Below are 27,211 nucleotides of genomic sequence, written 5' to 3'. Positions count from 1 at the left end.
TTTCTGAGTAAATCATGCCTACAATTGCTGTAAGTAACAGCCCAGGGAGTACAGTTACAAAAAATAAGTATTTTTCCACTTGTTTACTAGCACATCTGGCAATGCTATTCACACAGACAGTTTCTCTGCTACCCTTGTCCTACAGCTACAGGAAAAAAAAGGGGGAAAAACAGGAAAACCTAATTCTAATAATTTAAACACTGGTAGGATAACCTTAGGGCAGGAACAGTCATAATTTAAGCAAACAATATTCCTTTAGCACCACTAGCTCCTTTTCCTTGTTTATAAGAAGTGGACAAAAATGCTGGCCGCAGGCGACCCCTTCATTCAAGAGGGAACTTCCTATGTCTGGGTCCATTTCTGCCCATGTAATGGATTTGCTATTATTTCAATGGGATTTGCTTAAGGGAAAGCAGATACTTCAAGAAACTCTAGGGCAGCATTTTTTACTTTATGTACCATTGCCAAAGATGTAAAACATTATTTATACAACATTTCATAGGCCAGGAGTTGTTACTATCATTATATTGTGTTCTCAGTCTTTGAAACAATGATTTCAGGCAAACGAGACATTTTTCAGCTCAATCTGATCAGCTAAATGTGTTATTTTACTATGCAACATATGTTTTAACCTACTTCTTCCCCCATCAAAATGTCTGCATACTGCTCTTCACAGGGCTGATTCTGAGCCCACTGACCTGCAGTGACAGGGCAGAGATGCTGCCAATAGCAGGAGTGGTCAAGCACATATTGTGCAGGAAAAAAAGCAGTTTATTGTAGTATGGATTTATTACCAATTGTTTCCAGTCTCCTACACACTGCTGTGTCAGAGCAGTACAGATTACTGCTTGCAGGTCTCTACAATTTTATAGCAAACCTTCAATCAGGTCTTACCTTACTGATATTTACTAGGACTAAGAGTTTGCATTTTTCATTGTAGTTATGTCTGAGCTCTCCAAATGAGCCTGAAACATAAGTGCACAACACCCAGCAGTGTGTGGAATTGCGTATACCCACAGGACTGGCCCTTGATCTGTACAAAATGAGTCTCTGTATTGTCTCTGACAGTGGTACTGTATGGACTGGTCTGTTTATTCCATTTCAGTATTCTTTTGATGAAGCTGAAGCAATATTATTCCTACATTTGCTTCCAGATGCCTTTTAAGTGCTTATTAGTGCTGCTTATTAGTTCCTGGTGCCTCTGGTGTGGAAATACCACTGCTTTGCAAACACAACCAACCACACATTTCACTTCCCCCTGAGCACAGAGTGAATGCAGCCCTCCTAGCATTTAAAGCTGTTCTTAATTTGGCTTTTGATTCACTGTGTTCAATTGCTTCAAAATTACAATTTGAAGAATTATCACAATTATGAAGCAATGACAGCATTTTTAGGCTAAAGGAATTATTCCCTTAATTTCCTCTGTTCTTTGTACAATGCAAATTCATGACAAAATCCTCAGTATCAGCTTTAGCAGATTAAGTCAAATGAAAACAACCATGTGTTCTGTGATTTCAGCAGTCATTTTACAATTATAGTTTAAACACAAAGAATTATACTACATTTTCTTTGAAGTCAGAGGCCAAATGCTATGAAAATACCCTTTGTTCCTTTGTTAGTTAGAAATAACTGAATTAATCCGAGATCTGATGAAGTCCAGTACCTTGACAATTGAGAACTGACGGGCTGCACAGTGTCATTTTTGTGCTGCTTTAAGGGAACTGGCTTTGAGAACAAAGTTGTTTATTCTGAGATTGGCATATCCTGAATTGGTACTTGAGTGTCAGTCCTGCTGCCCCTCTGGCTTGGCAGGAGGTGTCTTACAGAAACACCACCAGACTTCCAGCACTGGACTTCACTGCCTCCTTTTCTTGTTCTCCTTCCCCTTTGCCCTGCACTGCAAAGACTTCATGCAGAATCTGAGCCCTATAAACCATACAGCTGAAATCTCCATCTGCCAAATGTACTGAAATCTTCCCATGGATTGTATGATAATCCTGCTAATTGGTTGAAACGCGATGAATGTTGTACAAAATCCACGTGTGGCTATTTCTGGATCTTAGAATCCATGCTTGTAACTGCAGTTTTACTTATTTTGACATTCAGTTGAAAAAAAATAACAGCAGGAGGGCTGTGTTAAAATATAAATTACTTATCAATTATAAGAAGGTATTTTCCATACAAGGAAACAAAGCAATCCTGCAAAGACATTTTCAAGATCTGATACTACATGCTGGACTTAAAGTTGCTTTAATTAGAAAATAATTAATATTTTATTAGAGAGTTCTTGACCAGGAAGCAACACCAAGCAGCTGCAGAAGGCCAAGACTCAGTTGCCTGTGTTGGTCTCTATATGCTGAGCAGCCATAAGGTTTTGATTGTCCTAGAAAACAAGCCAAAACAAATTCCAGAGCTGACAGGGATATCCAGAGTGGTTAAAACACAGGAAGTGTTAAATATGATCCCAAAATGGGGGGGCTGATTTTGCAGGGAATTGTCTTGTTTTTGTAATTGTGGTTTCAAGAGGTTGGAGATATTTGGCAAAAAACAATCAAACGTATGGAATGCATTAGGGTTTTGGCTCTCTGCCATATTGCAGCTTGGAAATGTACTTCATTAATTGCTGTGCAAAAAGGTTTTGAGCCTGCATGGGGTAGATCTCAGATTTCAATGGAGACTCAAGTTTTGTCTCAACCTGGGCTGAAATGGTCACAGGCACACACCCAAAACTGGCCACTGAGAAATGTTTTCAGACTGCTTTACCCACATACTCCCTAATACAAGTCAGGTCTGGGTGCTTCATTTGAATGCCCCCTTGTGTGGTAGGAAATGATCTGGTGGCTTTCAGGAACCCTTGTGCAACACAGATGTTTGTTAGTGATGAGCAGTAGAGGTGAAGAGCTAGGACTGATAACTGGGGCCATGGTGATGGGCAGTTTGTAAGTGTTTGTTTTGTGTATTTTTGGATTACGTCCTACTTACGATAGATATTCTAGAAATCCTTACACAGAACCTGATGGTCTGTGGAAGTTACTCAGAGGGACCCACTGCACTTAACATACATAGCTGGAACAGGTGGTAATCAGCCCTCCATCACTTCCATGTGAAGCCTTTTCTCTATCATTTTCAAGCTATTGAATGATCCAGGAATAAAAAGTGGGGAACATAAGGGGCACTGCAGGCACAAAATATTCCAGAGCTCTGTCAGTGCTGCGTGTTTTCTCTACAGTCCTTACGTCTGGCCTCAGTGAAGAGCTGAGTCCTGCTGTAATACAGACAGAAACTGGTATCATCTCTGTTTCTGCTTTGTTGCAGGGCTTCTCTGAACTGCATAGTAGTAATGAAATATAATTATAGAAAGTTCTTCTGTTGTAAAGTATTATTAGATATGAAGGGTTGCTTTAAGGATTGCTGTTTCAACCCTTCACCACTGTCCCTGTTCTCTACAAGGTCTTCCGCTCCTTGCCAAACCATTTCATTTTGGATCTGATCCAGTTCTCATCAAAGTCATGGAAAAACTCCAGTGGATTGGGCTATTATTATTTGTGGCTGGAAAGGGAAGGGGAACATGCTTGTATGTGATTAAATACTAACATTTTCAGCTGATTGATTAAAGGGAAAGGGAAGAAAGTAAGGAACACTAAACCAGAGAACTTTTGTCCAAACCCATGTTTTCAGCTCTGTCAGAGAGCATCTATGTTGCATGTGGTGCTATGCCAAGCAGAGTATCAATACACAGCACCAGTAATAAGGACAGTCATTTTCAGAAGGTCAGAGTATTAGAGTAGATGCTAATGAGTTCCAATTCCACTGAGTCTAAGAGACTGCTTTCAAAAGTTAGAGTTTAGTATAGAGACACAGTATCTTGGATTGACATGGCAGTGTTTCACCCCCAGTCCTTTAAGGGTTTGTTTAAATTTTTGCCACCTTTTTCCTATTCTTTAGGGCTTAAATTTAGAGCTGATGTTTGTCTCTTAAGGCATTGAAAGCATTGCAGTTGCTGACAGTAATGCCTCTAGCCAGTGCCTTTCACTGCTTGCTTTTGTAAGACTCTCTTTTAGTTGCTCATGACTTTGCCAAACTTGCACAGTTCACAGTGAAATTTCCCATGCTGAGAGGCTGCCTAAAGTTGAATTTTTGGAAAGTGTCAGCAAAAAGGACTTAGCTGCTTCCAAGAACAAGATTAGGAGCAAACACATTGTTTTATCCATCTAGAGTAAATTTTTCCAGCTGGTTTTTTTAATGATCTGCAGTGCCTCCATGCTTTGAAGAGGGGACTTGAAATGTATGCCCTTTGGAATCCCCAGGGAAATACACTCAAGTTTGGCATCTTCAAAATATTGTGCTTTCTTGTACATCCAGTTCGTTATAGCATTCTCCAAACATTCCCCCTGCAGTGAGTGTCAGTCAGAGCTTCTCCCTGCCTGTGCAGACAGCACATGTGACAGCAGAGCAGTGCCCACAGGGACCTGGCCTGGCTGGGCTCCTGGCATGTTCTTGAAATTGCTCATCTCAGAGGCCACTGTCACACCAGGGCCAAGGGCAGGGAGAGTGCCTCCTGCTCTGCCAGAGCTCCCCTCCCTTCATAGGGGCACTCTGAAGGAGAAAGAAGAGTAAACAGCCAGCAGAGAGGCCAGGGCAGAGAGGTGGAGGGGAGTTTTGAGCAGCTGTATGAATATTTCAGGATGAAGGACTAATGTGGCAGCTCTGGGGAAAGGAGCTGTAGAGGAGAATAGTGGTAAGGAAGGGAGGGCAGAAGGAAAGAGATGGTGGGAAGGGTCAGGATTCAATGATTTTTTAAAACCAGAAGACACAGGGGATGGGGAAAGCACAGGGGACAATGAGGGAAGGAAAAGAGAAGAATGTGTTGGATGGGAGTAAAGAGGCCAGAAAGGAACATAACTAGTGTGCCATTCAGCTCTGTTCATGTTTCAAGGGTCTTTGACGTCCATGAGAACTTCAAGTGTAGTGGCACAGTTTGGTTTTCTTCCTCCTCTGCCATCATTCCACAGCAGACATAAGAGCCTTCTGATCACTTGGTGGAGAGGGTGATCCAGGAGGTAATCCAGGTGGCAATCCAGACAACTGCTTTAGGACTGCACCCTAACTTGTAATAATCTGTGTGAGAGTCTGAAGAAATTCTGAGCTCCCTTCTGTTTTAAAAAATACAGGCTGGGCTTTTGTTTATTTTTGTTTGAGGAAGCACCCTTTCCAGCAGAATTCTTTGAAGGGCATTGCTGCAGTGGCAGGATCACAGCATGCTGATCAAAGCCAAGGATACTGGTGCAACTTAAGTTCACTTTTTGTGTTTATGCACAATAGATTTAATAACTTTGAAATGCTTATCTTTGCAACCTTCCTATTCCATTGTCATAATTTCTAAGGCATAGAATATGCTGACGCTAATCCAAGAGCAACAGAACAGCAACAATTCCAATACTGCGTTTTTATTACCACTGGCGTTCAGCTTCACGCTTGCTTGAACTTGGCCTGTTTTCTTCTTCATAATGCAAATTTATTTTTGGGAAGAACTAATTTAGTTCCATTTTTATAGAATATTCGTAGGGAGGTGTTTAAGCAAGTCTCAACAGAAAAGAATAGTGTAAAATGGAAAAAGTGAATCAGGTGCCTGTGATTTATGCAAGGCAGATTTCCAGGATTATTCAATTTCACTCCCAAGGTCAGTGTAGCATTCTATAATTGAGAACAAACAGGCACTCACTGTAGTCAGTGATTCATTGAGAATTAAGAAGTACTAAGTGTAACCAGGTACTTTCCTGAAATTACAATAATCTGAGCTACAGTTTATAGGAAAAGAAAGTACACAATTGTTTCACAATTATGACAGAAAATGCATTTGTGTTATAAAATTAAGTAAATATCCTTAAAAAAATTATGTTAAATAAAAGGACATTTTTTACAGCTAATATAAATGAGCTTATTTCCCATTGCTCTGTGCTTTATTGAGTTTTGGCTTGTACAGTTTTGACTTGTACAAGATGGGAATAAATACTAAGTATATCCTAAATATAAACAAACACTAAAATAAAAATGTTGGCAATTTCTATCCATAAAATCTAATGACACAAGAGGAAAGGAATAGAGAAAACATACCAGAAATGATGTTCCAAATGCTGCAAACTATAAATGAAGGTGAAATCCTCAAAATGTTTTTTAGGCTGGACTAGCTAGTAAAATCCTGCCAACTGCACTATCCAAATTCCTTTCTTTCCCCTTCCCTATATAACAATAAACAAATAAACTTACTTCAGGAAAATACACTTGAAGCAGTTCCCTGCTCAGTTAATAAATCTTCCTATAGCTGTGCACATGGTAGTTAACTCTTACTGTATAAAGAGATGAAGTGAGAGATGTATCTCATTTCCTTGTTTACTCTGACATTGCTTTAAGGGGCATTTGCACAATGATGGCAAAGAGACCTGGCCGAACCAAGTGGCAAAATTACATCTATGGTTTCATGACTCCTCCCAGTGCAATTCTTTTTTTTATAGAGAATTTGCTTTCCTTTTACCTTGGTCCACATTTCTGTATCTCACTGTGGTCCTTTTCTCTGAATCCTCCTTCCCTCTGGTTGTCAATGGATTTTGTTTCCCGTAGCCTCTTTTGAGGAAAACATGGACCATATCATATTTCAGTATCAATAGAAGCTTTGTTTTTGCAGTGGGTGAAAAGGAGTAGGTCTGCTGTTAAACTGAGGCAGGACAACACTCTCCTCACTGTACTGCCAGTGAGTCAGAAAGTGGGTTGTATTAAGCTGCCTCAGTTGTCACCCAGCTCACCCCAGACACTTATCCCAGTTTGACCAAAGGAAAGGGAGAATTGCACTGATGTACACTTAAAATTTCACATTGAAAGAAAGCACCTGGGATTCCACACACTTTGGGTTTCTATGCTTATGTGAAAGTGAAATGATACTTTACTACAAATGAATTTTGTTTTGCAGTTAAACAAAGAATATATTATCTTTATCCAGAAGTGTGGTTATTTTTGTCTTGTTAGCACTGAAATAGCTCAAGTTATGTATAAACAGAACTTTTGTCACCATGTTTTTTGCTGGTAGAAAATTAAGATATTACCATTAAGACTTAGCACAGAACATTAGCATATTCTGGAAGCAAAAGATAACACAACCAACATTAATTACACCACATAAAATAAAGTAATAATAAAGTACTTTCTAAAAACAACGTGAATATAAAGAACACCAAGAGCAGCAGCCTTTCTTCATAAATCTCACTTTAAAATAATAAAATGTCACTATTCCTCCAAGGCTTCTTCCAAATAATAAATTTTAAGTTGGACCATTGAATCAAGGAAGCCACAATCCATATTTTATTTTGTCAGTGAATTCCATGATGCACTGGATAATGAATTTACAATGTACAGAAGTGGGACTAGGAGAGACCTCCTGAATCTTTAAACTGTCCTTAAATAATGAAGGAAAACTGGTTGATAGCTGTTTATAAACAGACACACAGTTTTGCAGTTGGTGGACAGGTAATAAATTCCTAATAACATGTTAAATACATAAGCTTTTCTAACCTTCATCTGCTATGCTGCAGCATCTCTTCAAAGTGGAATGTTCTTATCTAGATAGCAGTAAAGAGAATATTTTTAAAACACCACTGTATGCCAGCAAGGCCCACATACATTAAAGATATATATTACTGTCTTTGACATGACCTTGCCCCTTTAAATACTTCATATAACCAATAATAGAATTTTTTTTCTAAAACATTTGCCAAGAATGCTTTAAATGAAACTATCATTGGGAATCATATACACATTTAAGGAGATTTGGGCTGTCATCCAAGAATTACATATGCCTGAAACAAATGTTTAAAATTGTATTCCTATATACGTGAACTGTACAGAAAAGGTATGAGTGTGTACTGGTTTCCATTACCACTTGATTTCTTGCCATGCAAGATACTTGGCCTACACAAAGTCCTTAGAGAGAGACCAGCTATACCACATATTGTGTCCAGTTTAGTCCAAACTCAAGGTCCTGTGCCCCTTAAAATGTTATATATGAAAGTACAGACTTTGAGCAATATTTGTTAAAAGTGTGACTTTTATCTTCTTGAAGCCTTTTCTTAAAAGATTACTTACTTAAAATATCACATGGAAAATAAATCATAACATGATACTGCTTTGTCTTCCTACATAACTTTCTGTCCAGTTTTGTACTCAGAATTTGTTTAGCCTTCGTAGAAATATCTCTAAGGTAAATAATTTGAATCATATATCAATAAACCTTGCCAGAGTTTCAGAAATTTCCATTAAACTTCTTTTCTGAACTCATTCAGTGTCTTGAGTCATGGAAGTTGACAGCATAAAAATGGCTGTAGACAAACTTGTATAAAAGATATAAACGAATTGGAAATTACTACATAAAAATGATGCTTTGGGCCATAATAGGGAAAAACAAAGCCACAAAAGGATGACAGTGTTGAAAAACCAGAGCCAAAGCATTTGTAATTCAACACTAAATATCAGAATTATGTTTATGAATGGTAGCCATATCACTAATACAGTTAAAATTAAATTATTTTAGAGACATTTCAGGATGTCACAGGATATGCTTCAAGCATTTCATCTGGAGTGCACAAAGCTGCACTAAAAGAAAATTTGAAGCTGACAGTGGACCAAAACCACCTGCACCAAGGATCATCACAGCTTCATTACAACAGAATTAATTAAAACCTGCTTGAGAAGTAGTTGTTAGGGACAAGATGAGGGGAACTATCCCACAGTGGACAGCAGACCATGGGAATTCACCCAGTTCCTGCAGCAATGGCACTGCCTGTTGCATGTGGCATCTTGCAGAGCAGCACTGACTGCAGGGTTTGCTTCAGGGAAGCTGAGTGGGAGGGAAGCCCAGCAGTGCTGTGACTCAAGTGCAGCTCGAGCTCTGCCTCAAAGGGCCTCACTCCAAGCGTTTGCAGTTACATCATCAGTGCTGAGGTTAACCATCATAGCAGCCTCAAGGAGTAGTGGAACTTGTTGTGCTGTTCCTGGATTTCTCCTGCAGTTTCCTCATTTCAGCAGACAGGCCGATGACCTCAGTCTTGGGGGAATATTGCATGGAAACACAACTGCTAACCCAAAGGTATCAGCAGGATACAGAGGGAGACAAATACGTCAGGAGTCTTTCTTGGGCAACATGTGATTCAGCTCAGACTTTTCAGGCCTGCAGAGATGATCAGCATAAGTCTATTTATGTGAATGATCATCAGCAGACGCAGAGGGGAAATACTCTGGAGAGGCTGGGAATTGAACTGAGTTACTAGAAGAGAACAGGTTTGCTGAGCTTTCAGGGTCATGTATGGAAGTTCATGAACTGAAAGATTCTTGCAGTAGGATGGTTTTAACTGCTCCTAATGCCTCATTTAAATATGAGGATGAAATTTCTGCAAGTTTTTATGTAGACCTGATTCTGCCTATTTTAGGACAAAGGATCTTCAGAAAAACCCCAGCTGGGACTGCTCCTAAGAACACATTCCCTAAAATAACAATCACCAACACAGAGCAGAAATCTGCACCTTTTATTTTTAGACTTATTAAGATCCTGGTATGGAGGATAATATCAAGTAAGAAAGAGAAAAACATGCATGTGATAATATTTCCAAGCTGTTCCACTGTCACAGACCTATTCCCCTGCTGCCAGGAGGCAAAGGAGTTGTTCCAATAATTCATTACTCACTCTGGCTTTTTTTCTTCTCTTAGGAAAAATATTTATCCCTAAAGAAAAGCCCGTAGAAACCCGCACAGAAGAGAAAGTGACCCTGGATCCAGAACTAGAAGAGGCCCTGGCCAGTGCTTCAGATACTGAGCTCTATGACCTCGCAGGTTAGATAATATATAGATATATAGATATATAGATATATATCATCCAGCTACATGTCCAGCTCTTCTCTGCCCAACCTGCATCAGGAGTGTCTCATGATGACCCCTCAAGCAGCTGGTGTTTCTCAGACAGATGGCCAGGCTGTGGGACACACATTGCCCATGATGGTTGAAGTGTGACTCAACAGCTGCTGCACTTCAGACTTCTCTCTCTCCTAACAATGGATGTGTCAGACCAGAGGGGAAATGAAGCAGCTCATGTGCTTTGGGAAGGGAAGGGTGGACAGTGGACTGCAGGCTGAGCTGCTGGCACTGTAATGGATGTGACTGGTCTTATTGTATCCACATTGTTTGTAGCATACCTTGCTACCTGCTCTCAACTCTGACATCCCAAACAGCAGGATAAACTTGTTACAGAATGCAGTAGATAAAGATCCTGAATCCATGAGGAAATACGGAATCTAACCCCTTGAATGAGAAAATTGGTTGCCAGGTGATTAGACTTGGGTATCTTCACCTCTTCTAATTCTTTTCCAAGAATTTTAATATCAATGTGCTTCCATAAGAAACCGTGGTGGGAATGCCAATGCATTAAGCTCATGTACAGTAAAATTCTCAGATATACCAAACAATAGAACAAAGAATAATAAGAAGTTCAGGTTGTATATTAGGGAAGAAAAGCTATTAGGAGTGTGGCACTGAAACAAGTTACCCAAAGAGATTGTGGGATTTCCATCCCTGAAGGTTTTCAGGCTCCAGCTAGACAAAGCCATGGCTGACCTCATTAATGCTGGCAACACTCCTGCCTGTGGGAGAGGCTGGACAAGATGACCCACAGTGCTTCCTTCCAGCTGGCACTTCTGTGATGTGTATTCTCCATTGACTCACTTGTTCAAAAATCTATATTGAAAATGTCTGTATGCCCAGAATTTGGAGCCCCAAAGACTCTCCCTACAAGCAGGCATGACGCACACAGTTAACATTTTATAAAGGGGGCTTTGTTTGGGGCACTAAACTGCAATTTGTAGCAGATACTTTTCTGCAGTCTGTGTTCCTGCCATTAACATTGTAACCTCTTGTTGGTGTTTACACATTTCAGCTGTTCTTGGAGTGCACAACATGGTCAACAACCCAAAATTTGATGAAGCAGGAGCCCGCAGTAAGGATGGAAAAGGAATCGTGAGAAGTAAGCAAGCAGATTTCTCTTGTGGGGCTGCATGTCATCTTTAGGGACTTCTACACCTGTAGATCAGGTCTGTTGGTATTATTGAGTGTAATGTAACTGGGTCTAACTTTGATTGATCAAATTAATCATGAGACGTAGTTTTTTAAAAGTAAATACAATCTTAAAATTCATTATAATGACAACAGTAGTATACAAACAGATAGCAGGAAATTTGTTTTCCTAGAGAGCAGTATCTGTCTCTGCAGAGGTACTTGGAAGAGTGGGAGTATTTAAGAGGCCAAGACGTATAAAATTCCATTCCAGTTCAGTTTAGGCAGCAGGCAGAAAGCAGAGTGAGCTGTAGCTAAGAGCTGGTCTCAGTTCAGGCCAGGCCATCTTGCCCCAGGTATCTACATTTACACAACTGAAAAACTACTTGTAACCACTGGGCTCAAATGAGGCAGAACCCCTGTCAGAGTCACATCTGAGACCAGAGTCACCTCAAGGTGCATTCACAGGGAGGCAAAGACTGCATGGATGTGCTCCTGCCCCAGCTGCTCCCTCTGATCTACCACCTCCACCTGGCTCCTGTGGCAGGGTGGGTAAACAGTGCCTGTTCTATGGTTCATTAGGGACATGGGAATTGGAATTGTTCAGGAAATCCCCCAAGAGAAACAGCTGTAGTTACTGAAAACAAATCCAGAAATGTTTGCACTAAATAAACAGACCTTTGGTGAATCAGATCCTAGCTCAGCAGCCCTTACAGTGGGAGAAGGCTGGATGGAGGGAGAAATGGGTGCATCTGAATTCCAAGCTTTTCATGAGAGCTGCCAAGCCTTAATCCAGAGCTTGTCACCTCCAGGCTCTGGGATATCAAGTGGGCTAAATTTTGCTTTTTAAGGCAGAGCTGTGGAATGCCCTTTCCTAGGGAAACAGTACTAAAAATTGGTTTTTTCTTCTTCTAAGGCCATGAGAACAGCTTTACCAAGGGCTTTCCTTTCCATCTTCCATTACTAAAGGGGAGGTGGGAAAGTAGACAGGACACCATGTCACTTCATTTTTCTCAGGATTAAGCTGCTCTGCAAGCCTCCCCAGTGGGGCCCTGTGTGAGCTGCCATCTATCTCATAACAGGCAACTGCATGCATTACTAATCCTCATAGATTTCAGAATATTTTTGTTGTACTGAGTCAAAAAGTCAGCTATGTGAGTCAGCTAAACTATGCTCCAATCACAGACTTACAAACCAGAAAATCACCGTCACATCACTCTATTCTTTGGTCCAAAAGCAATACCTTTCCTTAGCCAAGTGAAATGCTTCAGTAAAAATTTGCTCACCAATGTGGCAAAACAGCCCCATGATTAAAGAAATAAGAAAAACTCATGGGAAGCAACAAGAAGTAGAAAATGAAAATTGCTCCTTACTCTAGACTGAGTACACTGTGATGTCTAACCTGAGGACAGGGTGCTTGTGTCTCTTGTGCTCCCAGTCTGACAGGGTGTTGCCACAAATGCAAAAAATGTTTTGCTTTTTTTGTTTACTTTCTATCCTTGCATCCAAGGTGAATTCTCTATATGCATTTTACCTGTAGTTTTCAATTTTTGGCTCCCTAGGAAGGCTGAAGTGTTATTCAGGGATATGTGAGGTCTCTCAGGGAATTAGTAAAAAAAAAAGTTTGGCATCAAAGGGAGCAGAGTGAAAACCAGCTCAAGGTTTGTGTATGATCACCTCTATTAAGAGTAGGAGTTCTAAAAATGGCTGTGGTTTTCTTTAGGCCCATGACATGGCATCAACTTTTATCCATTGCAATGAACAGCAGTGTGTAGTACACTGACATTTGAGCACAAGTCTTCAAAATCTCTCCCTGTCTGCAGCATAAAAGAAAAGGATTTAAACATACTTGTGGTCAGCAACATATTCCTATCTCGCTTCTAGTGGCTTGGGTGGTCAGGGTTTATAAATTAATCTCCACAATTATATGCGTGGGAATTAGAAGCACTAATTGTGTTCTAAACTATGATTTTTATGCATCTCTGAGAATATTTATAGCTCATAGCTTCCAGCACTAAATACCATAGTGCTTTGGAACATGACTACTCAAAGATTTCATAAATCTTGGTGCTGGCAGACAGACTTACTTTTCATGCTTTGATAGTTTTATTATTTAGAAAGTGCAGATGTTGCAATTTTACAAGAGTTAATTGAGTTTATAGTAAGGCTGATAGTATCAGCTGAGAGAAGGAAACTGAGGGGCCTCCTGCTCATGTTGCTTTATGTAGCACAGTCTTTTCATAGGTGCAGGACATTTTCTTACTAATGCAAGGGCAAGTTCTGAGCACACCTTTCTTTACAGATATTAAACAAAGTACAAAGCAGCCCTTGCATCCCAAACAATATATCACATCCCAAACAATAGTTTTCAAAGCTGCTTTGGCTCAAATTAATTGTACAGGGATTTTGTATATAATGGAGGAATTTGTCCATGATGGTGCTGCACATCCTCTGTGACCACAGCCTCCAGTGACAGCTCTGGGTGCACAGGAGGGGCAAAGGGCATGGCAGGGATAATGGGATAATACGCCTGCTTGCAGGTTTTGTGATTCTCATAAACCCTTCCTCGATTGCTGCAGTACAGACCTAAATGCGAATTGATCATCAACAAGCTGTGCCTCGGTTGACATTTCATGAGGTCTTGTGTTGCAGATGTGGTGAAAGGTGAAAAGGTCAAGCCCATCTTTGAGGAGCCACCTAATCCGACCAACGTGGAAGCAAGTTTACAAAGGATAAAAGCAAATGATCCTAATCTCACAGAAATTAATCTCAACAACATAAAGGTAGGTGCTGTGATTTTGTTTATGTCACCATAGGAGGATTTATTCAAATGTTTCCAGAGCCTGTGCCTTTTATCTCCAAATTTTGTCTCTCTTTACTGTTCAGAAAAAGCAGGACACTCAGGGAAGGGATGTGGAGAGGACTCTTGTAGAACCTCCAGGGGCATCAATTCCTGACACTGAATTGAAATCCAATTAAAAGCCCAAGGGGTGACTCCCTTTGGCTGCCTCTCTTCAGCAGATTGTAAAGGAAGATATCTCATGGGTCCTATGTAATCATCACTGGCCAAACTCAATTAGCCCACACAGGCAACTGGAGGAGGAGCCAGTGGGTGGAGACTGAACAACTGGAACAAAATGGGAAAGTAGCTCAGCTCTGTCATGTGCTGGCCTCAGCCTGACCCAGTTCCAGGCAGTGCTGACATTGCAGCATGGCACAGGCACCACGAGCCTCTGGGGGCCACTGTGCCCACAGCATGCTCTGGCCATGCTGACACTCTCCAAAGCATCAGGGATCTTTAAATTGCACAGACTGTGCTTGTTAATCAATCTGTTTGATAATAAGTAAAAGCAGCACTGTGACTGGCTTTCCTAATTACTGGATTTGTCTTCTTACTGTAGAATATTCCTATTCCAACACTGAAAGAATTTGCAAAAGCTCTGGAAACCAACACACATGTGAAGACATTCAGCCTTGCAGCTACTCGAAGCAATGACCCTGTAGCTATTGTAAGTTTAAACCTTACTGGGAAAAAAACCCCAAAAAACAAACAACAAATTTTAAGTAGGTCCATGTCTGCTTTAGGTTACATTCTTTATTTTCCCTTGCAGGAATTCCCTGTGGCTATGCAAAGCAAAAGTATAACCTCTTCTCATCTACCTCTATGTTCTTCTAAGCATATTTATGTTTTATTTCTTGTTGGTACTAAGCTATGTTTTGCAGATTCCCTAAAACTTTCAAGATGTTATCTCGTGTTCCTCTTTTTGACGCTTCAGGCATTTGCAGATATGTTGAAAGTGAACAAAACACTGAAGAGTCTGAATGTAGAATCCAACTTCATCACTGGGACAGGGATTTTGGCACTGATTGAGGCACTGAAAAAGAATGAATCCCTAACAGAGATTAAAATTGACAACCAGGTAAACAGAGACCATTGGGGAAGTCCATTTTTGTTTCTCCTTTATAAGGATTCCCAGAGGGTTCTCAGAGGGGATTCTGGCAAAGGCAGCTTCTGTGGCTCAGTCATTCTGTAGCTCACATCCCAAGTCAGTGTAACCAAGGACTGGAAAACTTCTTGGTAAAACTAGTCAAAGCCAAATACAGAACCCAGGGCAAAATCTCCAGCCCAGATGGAATTCTCTTTGTAATTTGCAGCCCAGTACTTAAATACAACCACGGACTTCTCTCTCATATGAAAATAAATGTTTCCTTTTCTTTTGGGGACACTTCACTACATCGCCAACAGAGGCAGCAGCTTGGGACAGCTGTAGAGATGGAGATTGCCAAGATGCTGGAGGAGAACTCCAGGATTCTCAAATTTGGATACCAGTTCACAAAACAAGGTCCAAGAACCAGGGTAGCAGCAGCTATCACTAAAAACAACGATCTGGGTAAGATGCCACTACATTTACTCATCATTTGTGTGAGCCAAACCCTCACCTTCCCAGGCACAACTCTTCCTGTCTGTACATTCAGATTGAATTTTGAGTACAATATTCAAGCTGCTCTATGTGAGGGGAGATGCAAAGCTCCTTGGGCTCTAGAGTAGACAACAGCAAAGATCTTACTGTGATTAGGACCCACTATTCTTCTCCTGCTCCTTCTGGGAAGGGGAGTTATTTCAGCCTTTTCCCTGGAGTGTCCTGGATTTCTCACTGCTCTATCAGCTGTTCTGGCCAGTAAACAAGGAGTCAAACCCATCTTGTTTTCTCAGAGGACACAGAAGTCCTGGCTTTGTTGCCCACCCCATGATGTACCAGGCCTGCCCAGCCCAGGGAACAAACCAGACCCTCCTGCCTGTGTGACCTAGTACAGCAAAGACAACAAAGCTCTGCAAGGGTCACCTGAGTGTGGCATGCTCTGCCCTGTGTGCTCACCACACAGAATATGAAGATGATGACTGGGCAGAAGAAGTTTAGAGTAAGAAGGGGGAAAAAAAATTAAGCTTTGTGATTTTAATTAGTTCTGCTTCAGAGTGGGCCATTAAACCATGGTGTCTTTATGGGTTTCAGCCTGGATTTCTCTCTGTGGGAACTAAGATAAAAGTTGAGATAAAACCTTTTTCTTTCACACATACTTTTGGGGTTTTGAAATTTTTATTTTTAGCAATACCTAAGCATTCCAACTATATACTGTTTTTCCTGAAACTAGGGATGTCCCAGAATGATATTTGAAACATCCCACCTACAAAGAGAGAAAAACCCTTTTCCCCCACTATTTTACCAGTTGCCATTAGACTTACCCCCTAATCTTTGTTTTCCTGTGTTTGTATTGTATGGTTTTGTTCAAGATTTTGTGGGACAGAATTCTTAAAGGAATTCAATAAAATAAAATAAATGAAGGAACAAAACACTGAAAGCAGACACAAATGACTGATGTTGCACTGCAGGCTTTGGAATAATGCAGTCTGTTTGCCAAGAAGGCATGATTTAAAAAAAACCTCCTCTTAGTAAAGTAATGGGATATTTAGCAATATATTGTTGTTATTGACTTTCTGTGGTGAAAAGCATTCATTAATTCATTCATCCAGTTCTACTGCTTTGTTCTCTACTTCAGCTGTTCAATATCAGAAACAGGACATGACACTTTGACATAATACTAAATTTTGTAGCACACAAACAGGAGAACCTCACAAATCTTATCTGGCCAGGTCAGAAAAGACTCAGTGCATTTTACTAGAATGTGGAGTTGCAAATGCTCCCAACTAAACCTGCTCTGTACCAGGTGTAATATCTCTTAAGTGCTGTAAAAATTCACATGGGACTGCTCATCAAAATAATCCTGGCCATAGCACAATGTTTACCACTCTGCTTTGCTAAATGGCAACTTCAATCTATGTGGTTTCCAGGGAAAAACCAGAGTTAATTAACTTATTATCAAATGGCTGATGCAGTCAAAATATGTGAAGTTTAAACAGGTAATTGAAGGTCCAATATATTTCTCTTGTTGCCAATATTCACTGATATCTGTACTTAAGCATACTTCAAATTCTTTTCTAAAAGAATATGATTATTGCTTACCTATAGTATACATCGTGCAATTACAGAAGTTATTAATTTTTGATGCCTAAAGCTTAAATAATCCAGAACTCTGTCATGCAGACTAGAGCAGACCAATATCATTTCAGCCACACAGTGGCTTTTAAAAGAACAATAAAAGCATAATAAAAATCTAAATGGAATCACTGGAAGGAAGTGCAGGAAATGGTGAATTCTTTATCATCTAATACCTTTACCTCAGAATCTGATTTTTGTGGAAAATGTATTGACGTGGTCACTTGGTGAAATTCCACAGTCTGTTTTATAGAAAAAGGCAGTTTAGATACAATTGTTTTGTTGGGCATTAAGATCTATTAATTATGGTATTTATCGACATAATGCTTCTGAGTATTTCTTGGAAGCTCCCTCCTTCTGTGCTGGTGTCATGTTACTGGGAAGGGAGAGTGTCTGTGAGAAAAGTCCTTGTGTTGTCAGGAAGGCAATAATGACTCTCTTCCCTTGCTTTGTCGGTGCAGTTCGGAAGAAGAGGGTGGAAGGGGAGCGGCAGTAGCCACAGCACTGAGGACACAAGGCAAGACTGGAGGCCACCAACTGCAGTCTCAGAGTGCTCACTGCTCAGAAGGGAAGGCACTGGAAAATGATCACAATGGGAGTTGCTGATTTCTGTTCGTGTCTCCTTATAACCTTGAAAACAGAGCCTGTTCATTTTCAATTTTCATGGTTAATTTAATTCTTATGAGAAAGGTTCATAGTTGGTTTGATTTTAATGAAGAAAATGGTTTGCAATATCTGAAGCCAATATGCAGCATCTTAACTGTGTTACTGAGCATAACATATAGTGACTCTGACCCTTATTTTAGACACTTTTTGAGATGTTAAAATATGACCTTGTGTATGGATAAGGGATTCTCTGCTGAAAATAGAAATGTTAGGGCCAAGTTCTGCAATGCCTTATGTTTGTGAATAATCCTTACTTATGTGTATAGTCCTGCTGAACTGAATCCTGCAACGGGCTGCTCCCAGGAGTAGAACTAGTGCTGCCAGTACAGGTTTGCAGGTTCACACCCTTGAGCCTCTCCTGCAGTGGGATCTGGGCAGCTGGAACCACCTTGGAGTGGCACTCATCACCCTGCTTGGGTCTCCACCCGTCCAGCTCCCAGTGCAGGATCACGCCTAGACGTATAAACATTGTCAAAGCGTACTTGTTTACATAAGCTTAGGTTAGGTGAATCATTTTGCAATGTTACACTGATGTTTTTTATCCTCACTCCACATTGTAAAGTAATATTAGTGCTGCCAATCCTGTAGACGTTGAATGTTTTGGGTTTTTTTCTAGGCCAACAAGTTTTTGTTTGCTACTAGAATGCACAGTTTACAGCTATTAATCTTAACCTAAACAAGTATTCTGAGCAATATTTGTTTTGCTTTGAGCCATGAGTTTGACTTTTTTTTAGTTCTGGTATTTATGTACATTTGTTAGCTTTATAGGACTGTTCTCAGGACCTTTTAGATGAAGATTAATTAAATACTTAATCCAGGAGAGCCACTGTGCTACCAGGAACAGACATTAAAGGGGTAGTTTTGACAGCTACATAACTGACATTTATATGCTGCAGTTGAGGTTTGTCCATGTATCACAAGGCATGTGGGTATTCATGCCAGTGTTTATCTGAATAAGGGCAGATTTAAGCACATGCACAAATGCTTTGCTAAATCATGACCTTAACTTAGATGCTGGACATAATCTTAAACCAGTGGAAAACACTCATGAAGCAGCAGCTAACCCCAATGCTCAACAGCGTTGAAATTTTAGTAAGAATTCAGTCTGATGTTTCATTTTGTTTATTTTACAGTCTAAAACGATTCTCTACCACAGTTTTATCACTGCCAACAGCTGACCAAGAGCCAGAGGTTCATTTTGGTTACACATGTGCATGCTGTAAAGAGCTAAGGGACACTCAAGTCATGTGTGCCACACACCCGAAAGCTGCAGAAACGCTCCTGGGGCCAGTGCTGTTACCTGAGGCACACTGGCCTCTCCTCTGAGAGCAGGGATGGAGCACTGCTTCCTTGGGGCAGTGCTGGAGGCCACAGCTCCTCAGGAGACTCCTGACCCAGCAGGTTCTGCTGGGGGTCACTGAGCAGCTGGCACTCAGGGGTGAGATCTGGGGAGCCCCAGGAGCAGCCAGGATGGTTGGCACACATCCCTGAGCGATGTTTTCATCTTGCTGGGGTGCAAGCTAACAGGATGAACCCTCCCTCTGTGCCTTTCATCATGGAAATGAGTAGGTCCAAGGCAATGCTCTTCCTCTTGGATACTGGTCTTTGTAGTGGGGTCCAAAGTGAATAACAGTCACTTAAATCCCACTTAAAATACTTGGCTAAAGTGGTTTGCTGAGCTGGGATATAAAGTGCAGTAGCCACAGTTTACTTCCCTGAGAGCTCCCAGTCTCTACAATTTCCTCTTTTTCCTTTCCTCAGAATAAACTGAAACCTTTGATTTGCAAGTAAAAAAATATAACACGAGAGTCTTGCTTAGGTTTTCCCTGGATCCATGCAGAATTTTTTGTGAAAAACTTTGATATCACATTTAAAAAAATTACAAGTTCTGTAATACAGTCATAACTCTGCATGGGCTTAGATAGAATACTTAAAAAACATTTAGATTACCAGGGGAGCACTGACCTTTGCACCATGAAGTTTCATGGGTGGGAAGAATCCTCATTCACAAAACTTAAAGATTATGTTACTGGTAACTTTCAGTGACAGGAATCACACTGCCCCTAATTTCTTGTTCTTGTCCTTTGATCCAACCAAGGGAATCCCAATTATCAATGAATTCTATGAAGATTTTTTTTTTAAAAGAGTGGTACGTATCTGTGTTTAAGGGAAACAAGTGCAATCCATTTCTAGGCTTAATTGCCATTGACAGTGTTGGTATTTGCATGCAGCAGTTTCACGAGGATGGGTTGGTCTGGCTGCTCCATTGTGTCTGCAACATGTCCTGTATAGCTTTGCTCAGAGCCACATGTGGGTACACAGTCAGGTGGCTCCAGCTGTGTTTTGCAGCCCCAGTTTGCACCATGGACCAAGGTACCTGGCTGGGGAAAGCCCTGTGGGCTCTCCATCCCTCACCTGCCATGCCCTTTGCACAGCTATGGTTCCTGTGGAGGGAGGATCCTCAGGCTCTCCAGGGATCATCTCAAAGCCCATCCCCACCACATGTGAGCACACAGGGCTGGAGCTGTGCACCCTATGGCCAGGACCTGGGAGTCTGGCTCCTTCCAGCATGTCTCAGAACTCCCAAGCCCTGGCCTTTTTCTCCAGGCAGCTGCTGCCAGCCCCTGCCAGGGGCTCAGTGACCAAGGATATCATTGTCCTGCCTCTTCTGTGTGCTCCATCCAAGGTCTTGGTTGTCACTGGCCTTGAGTATCACAGGTCAGAGATTGAAAAAATGTAAAGATCTGTTGGATGGAACAGCAGCACACAATGGTGATGCTTGAAGGCAGATTTTCATACTACTGTAGGGTTATTTAGCTGGTTAAAAATCTCTGCAATTAACATGAAGGGGGGCAGGATGTGACTAGTTATTTCATATCCTACTTTCAGACAACATCTGGCATTGTCAATGCTGAATGGGGAACAGGGACAGAAGAGTCCTTTTTTCTTAAGCAAACATTCAGGAGTAACTTTTGTCTATTTTTGCACATTGCTTCTCATGATGACTGCTTCAGTTTGGTTTGTATTTTTGTACAGTTTTTTCATGGAAAAGCTCAACTTTGTGCGTGTCCTAACATCCATGTGAAGTGTAGAGTGCACTGAGGACCATATGTGTACATGTATAAATGACGATGTTATCTCCGGAACAAAAGTAATTGCATGCGCACAGTGTGGTGCATATTACTCGAGAGGAAGAGAATTACCACATTATGTAACAGTGACTCCCCAGCATTGTGGTTTTTCTAAATAAACCTTCACAAAGGATTTGTGTCGCTGTTGAGCAGCTAGCAGAGTAATGAATGCATCGGTTCTCAGTGGCAAGAAGGAATGACCTTTATTGTTTTGATTTCATCACATTTATAGAGTTCTCAAAAGTCACCCAGATTGGTCAGTTAGAAGCCTTCCCCCAGGCCTGATTGGCCAGGCCTGCACTGTCCAAGTTCTGGGACACTGTTCCAAAACATCCAAACTTTATCTTTATTTACAAAAACACAAGAAAACTTCCCATGGGAAAAACTGTGCTAGCCACAGATTTGGGTTTTGTAATTTCTCATGGGTTTGTGCCTTGAGTCAAGCCTCAGCCAAGATATCAGAGCCTTGGTGCTCTGATATCAGTTGAGCAACTTTCTCCACTGCAGCTCTTGCAGCTTTCACTTTCCTGGATTACCTGCTAGGTTTCACCTTCTCAGGTGGAGAGATGTGTATTTCCTGCCCTCTGTTCTCCACACAGTGTGTCAGCAATTTCCATAAGGAACCTCATTAGAATTTGATACCAAGACACACCAATTTCTTCCACATTATACACAGCTCTAAATTTCAAGGGGCTCAAGGCATTGTAAAGTGCCTAAAGGCATGGGCTGAGTTAATGACATGGTAAATGTGGCCCTTAGAACTTGTGCTGCATGATAAAAAAATCTACAAAATACACATAACTGCACAGTGCATAAGGACCATTGAAAAGGAAATGTCAGAACATCTGAAACACAGTTTGCTTTCCACAATCCCAGAGAAGCTCACAGTTAACCCACAAAGAAATAAAACATCTTCTTTACCTATTTTAAGTCTGCCTTTACTTATGTCAGTACTTTAACTCTGAAATTTCACAGTATCTTTCTTCTTTTCCTCTTCTCAATGTAACTAAGTGGATGAGACTCTTCAAGAAAATGAGGAAATCTCATACTGAAAGAAGAGGAGCTATCTGTGTCCCAGTATGTGGTTCTGCTAGGATTTGCAGAACCTAAGTCAGAGGGGTGTTCATGGGAACTATGCAGCACAATTCCCAGATCCCCAGTCATAAGGGAATCAGAGAATACAGCTGCAGAGAAGCTCATGAGGTCATGCACTCCATTTCCTATCTCCAAGACAGGGTTTTATTTCTACATATTTCATAGCTTTCACAAAAAGAGCAGTTTTGGTCCTGCATCCCTTTCACTAGAGGAGTTGTGTTCAATTCCCTTGGGATTTTTAATATAAATGCAGTATATGCCAAAGAACACAGATACTGTATCTCACCTTATCACTCTGCACCTTTATTTTAGGAATGAGCTTCTTCCCTTGCACTCATTTTTTTCAGAATTAAAGTTTCACATACAATTGAAAAATAATGACTTTACAATGAGAGAATTGATAATATTCTTAGTCTCTGAGCATGCATCTTTATATCTTTCCTTTTCCAATCACTTCAGTCCTCTCCCAAGGCTGAGCAACAGCAGTGCAAACCCCAGTGCTTCATATTCTACAAGGAATGCCAGGTCACTTTCCTCATGAATACAATATATGGAGTGACAGCCTGAACTGCAGGAAGCTGCATTTCCCACTGCCCATCCACCCCCTGCTGCTGCCATGCAGAAGGTCCCTTGCTTGTGTTCTTTTGATGTATCTACCCAAAAGTAAAATCTCTATTTTGGATGAAACAGAAACTCTAGGGAGTTTGAATACAGCATCAAAGAATGAGGTGCAAGCTGACTAAATCTTGTGCCCTATTGCAGTAGCTCAGAGCTGTTGGCAGGTGTGTTTCTCTAGCCACAGGCAGGAGCTCTGGGCTCTCTGCCCAGCACAAGCTGCTGCCAAACCTGCAGCAGGCTGGCACCCAAATGCAGCTCGAGGAGAGCACAGACTGCTGGGGAGAGGAACCACAGGGCAAATACTCTGCTGGACATGAGGCTGTTGGACAGGAACCACGAAACCATGCAGTTCTCAAATCAACTTTTTGGATATTTTAAGAGAGGACAGCATTTGCACATTAAACCCAACAATCTCTTTCAGCCATGGCAAATGTACATCTGTCTGAATGGAGCACAATGGTCAATGGCTTTTGAGGCTTCCTATTTGAGGAAGTGGCAGAGGGGGAAAAAACCATCCGAATTGTGTTCAGCTGGTTCCCAGCCACAGCAAAGTGCTTTAAATATTCATGCTTTTCTCGTCCATTCCCATAAAGCAGATGAGCACAAACAAAAGCAGCACAAGAGGCGTCCCTTAATGAGGGTCTGTCTGCTTCTTATAACCAGCTGCCTGACTTTATTGAGGCTGACATTAGGTAGACTCATTCAATGAGCAAGGGAGGAGGAAACAAGGCACTCACATAAAGCAATATTATGTATTGTTTCACACTCAATCTTTTCTGATAAAGACTGCATTGATAATAAATTGAAGAGAATCTGGAAGCAACATTTCCTAGTTGCAGAACCGTTTATTTCCCAGGTGTCACCACAGATGCAGGTTACCTAAAAGCTGCTTAGATCTCAATCTCTGTTGGTGAACACTATAAAGAATTCCCCAGGCCTGAGAATCTTGCATTAATTCTGCCACTTGTCTAGGAAAAGGTTGTATACTCATCCTTCATCTAAATCAGCTTTAAAAGCTTTCAGATGATGATGGTAGAAAAAGAGGTCACTGTGCACTGTGACACAGTCTGGTGAACTGGTGTTGGCATTCATGGTTAGTTTGTACTCAGCATGCTGGCACCCTGCACACACTGGTGTTCATCATCCACATCAACCAGATTGCTTAGAGATCTGATGTGTTTTTGTGTTAAAACAGTTTATGGGACACTGCATTCAGGAGCAGGAAGAACAGAGCCATTGACAGCAGCTGCTGTGGAGGCTCCCCCACCCTGTGGCCAGTGGGCAACACCAGGCAGCACACACAGTCACTCTATTCCATCCCTGTATTATTTCCTGCATGCTTTTAGGCTGTCTGGGGTGAGGGAGAAAGGAAGAAAAAGAAAAAAAAAAAGTGTCATTAAATATGTCAACTTGTGGCTAGCACAGTTTTTCCCATGAGAAGTTTTCTTGTGTTTTGTAAATAAAGATAAAGTTTGGATGTTATTGGAACAGTGTCCCAGAACTTGGGCAGTGCAGGCCTGGCCAATCAGGCCTGGGGGAAGGCTTCTGACTGACCAATCTGGGTGACTTTTGAGAACTCTATAAATGTGATGAAATCAAAACAATAAAGGTCATTCCTTCTTGCCACTGAGAACCGATGCATTCATTACTCTGCTAGCTGCTCAACAGCGACATCAACTCACTTGAAAATAAGAATAAACCCTCAAAAGCATCTCCTTAAAATTTTGTTCTGCAGAACCAATTGCTCTGTGGCTGCTGATTAAAGCTTCAGTTAAGCTCTCTCTGCCTTCACACTTCAAATGTGCTGGTTGATCCATGTGAACTACTGTGACATCTTAAATGCACTACAGGGAAGTTTATGGCATCTCTTCTATGCCTGGAATAAAGTCAAGAGCACTTTTACTGAACCTGGAGCTGGTTACCTCACATTTAAGTTGCCCTCCTTTTTTGCAGAGTACTGATATCATATGCATTTGTGGAAAAAACTAGAGAGCCTGACAGAAGGGAAATGGAAGTTTGATTGTCACAAGTGGACAGAAGCACTCAGCAGCTGTGACAAACCCAGCCAGCAGGAACATAAGTGGTTATGCCACCTGCCAAGAGCTGGGGTCCCTTCCAGCACTAGAGATTCATGGGGTTTGAAAGATCATTTCCATGATGAGAAAGACTGAAGGTTTAAACAAAGATATGTGATGACATTTAAATAAAAATACATTTGCTTTCATTTCAGATACTTTCATTAAAATTAGACAGCTGTACTTAATATTTTCTAGATATTTCCTGTTCTATTTCTGTACCATGAGAAAATCCAATTTAAAATATTATTTCCCTTCATTCTTCTGAAGCTTTCAAACTGACTCCATAATTAAATGAACAAGTCATAACAAGTTACTTTTAATATTTGCACAATGGTGATTTGCACTGTTTCCAAGGAGAAACAGCATGAGCCTGCATGCTGAGAAGTCAGCAGGCACTCCAACCTGCACACAGCCTGTGCTGGAAGGGCAGCAACCCCCAGAGACATTGGCTGAGGCATCAGCTGCTCCTGTGAAGGACTCACTGGGCTGTCTGGATAGCTTGGAGTCATAATGAATCACTGCAAGAATATCCAAGGAGACCTGGTGTTAGGAGGGGACTTGCAAAAGGTTTTGTTTATCGTTTTTCCACCAGTGCACAGTCATTGTAGCATTGAGCTGTGCCACTCATAGCACTGTCATATAAGTCAAAGGCCACATGGGTACTTAAATCACCTGGTGGCACAGGTCACAGCATTGTCCATGAGTTGCTCTCAGTGCCTGCTGCTTTGAAATTGCTTGGTGCTTCGTAGTGATTCCACCGGGTCTCATTTTTCCATGAGAGGGACTATGAGGCCACCTAGTCTGCCCTCTTGTGTGTCTGACATCCTTAAATTGCATGCTAGTACCCAGCCTATCATTTAACCAGGCCAAATACTTGCATCATATAGAATAAAAGAAAATTGTCGACACCAGAACTGGGTTCCAGAGAGTAAGTGATGCAATGGTAGGAATGAATTAGCTGTGACATATGCAGATATTTTCATGTGCTGAAGGTAAAAGCAACCTGCAGAGGAAGTGAAAAGCCTGATGTCTCCATCAGCTCAGCTGGGTGGAGAGAATCCGCTCAGAGCTGGTGATTAAGTTTACCTCTGGACACATGAGCAGTTTGGCACACAAGATCTGCCAGAGATACTAAAAAAGCATTGGCACCAACATTCTGCATCCTTTTCCGGATGTTCCCATTGAGCCTAATCATTTGCTCTGCTTGGAACCTAACAAAGAAATCTCACCAGGCTAATTTACTTGAAACTGTTTAAACCCATGCCAACCTAATTAGCCCTCTGGATGACCCTTTGAATCTCCTTGCCCTGGATAAAGCTGCCCTGAATTAAAGAGAGATTTGCCCCCAGAAGGTTTTAGATACAACAAAGGTGCATAGAAGGGGTGGCTATCAACTGCACTTGCCCTGTAACTGGTACAGGTGACATTTCAGTTTTTGGACCATCTTGATATCATTAATAAATCACAGTTTTCTGCATTCTGCCAAGCAGTTTGGGTGTAAACATTAAAAAGGACTCAGAGACTATTGCACATATCCTTCACACACTACAAAGGTGGAAACTGAGGCACAGATACATTCAGTGGTTTTTTTCCCATTTACCCAACAAAATGTTGAAAACAGATGTCCCCTCGATATTCATTGTAGGAGTTCCTACAGACCCTGATGCCCTAGCCTGTCAGTGAAGATTTATCTGCTGGCCATGCATTTGTTTTCCAGTGCTCTCCAAGAGCTCATTGGGGCTGCAGTAATGCTTCTTCCCCTCTGATCTGTGAGTCACCAAAGCCATTGGGGAGCAGTGTCACCCTCTCGGCACAGGGACAGCCAGGCACCCCAGCACAGCAGAGGGGAGCATGAGGAGCATGACTCAGGCTGGAGCATCCAGGGGCAGTGATACCATGGCAACTGTGCTTCAACCACTGCGTTACTCAGACTAGGCAGCCTTTAATTAATGGCTTGATTCTCTCTCCCTCCTTTCTCCCACATTCGTAATATTTACTGCACTCCCAAGGCAAGCCACTGGAAGACTCCAAACAGACAGCAATGAGCAGAGACTACAGCTGGTCCAAACAGCATATGGGAGAAAGCCCCGAGCTCCTTGGTGAATCAGGGCTGCGTACAGCTGCTGGCTGCCTCAAGGAAGGGCAGTACCAGGGCAGGGGACACCAGCTGGATCTGCCTAGAGCCAGTGTGCTCAGCACTGGAGGAACTGAGATTCACTGCCAGCACCTGTCAGCATTAACACTGAGAAAGCTCCTCCAGCATCAGAGCAAGGAAGCAAAACATATACTCAGAATTAGAAGCTCCCAAGCATGACCTAATGCTGGTCATGGGAGGAAGAGGTCAGGGTTTGTCCCCTCTCCTCACTGTGGGATGACTGAGACCTACCATAAATAGGTCTATGTCTTATGGTAGATGGACTGGAAGCCAGTGACCTTCGGGAATCCAAAGTCCATGGACTAGAAATAAGTTCAAAACTGAACACAT

The 27,211-nt window shown here is 41.6% G+C and overlaps 1 protein-coding gene across 2 annotated transcripts in view; it reads left to right on the top strand.

The window, feature by feature from the left end:
- The window catches only part of LOC146432738 (tropomodulin-2), a 33,520-nt gene extending 12,455 nt beyond the window's left edge, over positions 1–21,065 (top strand). For both annotated transcript variants that reach the window (XM_085070638.1, XM_085070637.1), the window contains exons 4-10: positions 9,751–9,873; positions 10,970–11,056; positions 13,738–13,868; positions 14,487–14,594; positions 14,862–15,005; positions 15,332–15,476; positions 17,600–21,065. In XM_085070638.1, coding sequence (XP_084926764.1) covers positions 9,751–9,873; positions 10,970–11,056; positions 13,738–13,868; positions 14,487–14,594; positions 14,862–15,005; positions 15,332–15,476; positions 17,600–17,634 — 773 coding nt within the window. In that variant the 3' untranslated portion in view covers positions 17,635–21,065. The remainder of the gene's footprint in view (positions 1–9,750; positions 9,874–10,969; positions 11,057–13,737; positions 13,869–14,486; positions 14,595–14,861; positions 15,006–15,331; positions 15,477–17,599) is intronic.
- The last annotated feature ends 6,146 nt before the right edge of the window (positions 21,066–27,211 follow it).

This window comes from Lichenostomus cassidix, chromosome 10 (assembly GCF_008360975.1).
Source record: "Lichenostomus cassidix isolate B80296 chromosome 10, HeHo_3.0, whole genome shotgun sequence".
NCBI lineage: Eukaryota > Metazoa > Chordata > Aves > Passeriformes > Meliphagidae > Lichenostomus > Lichenostomus cassidix.
The sequence above is the reverse complement of the archived record's forward strand: the minus strand, read 5'-3'. Positions and strand labels throughout refer to the sequence as shown.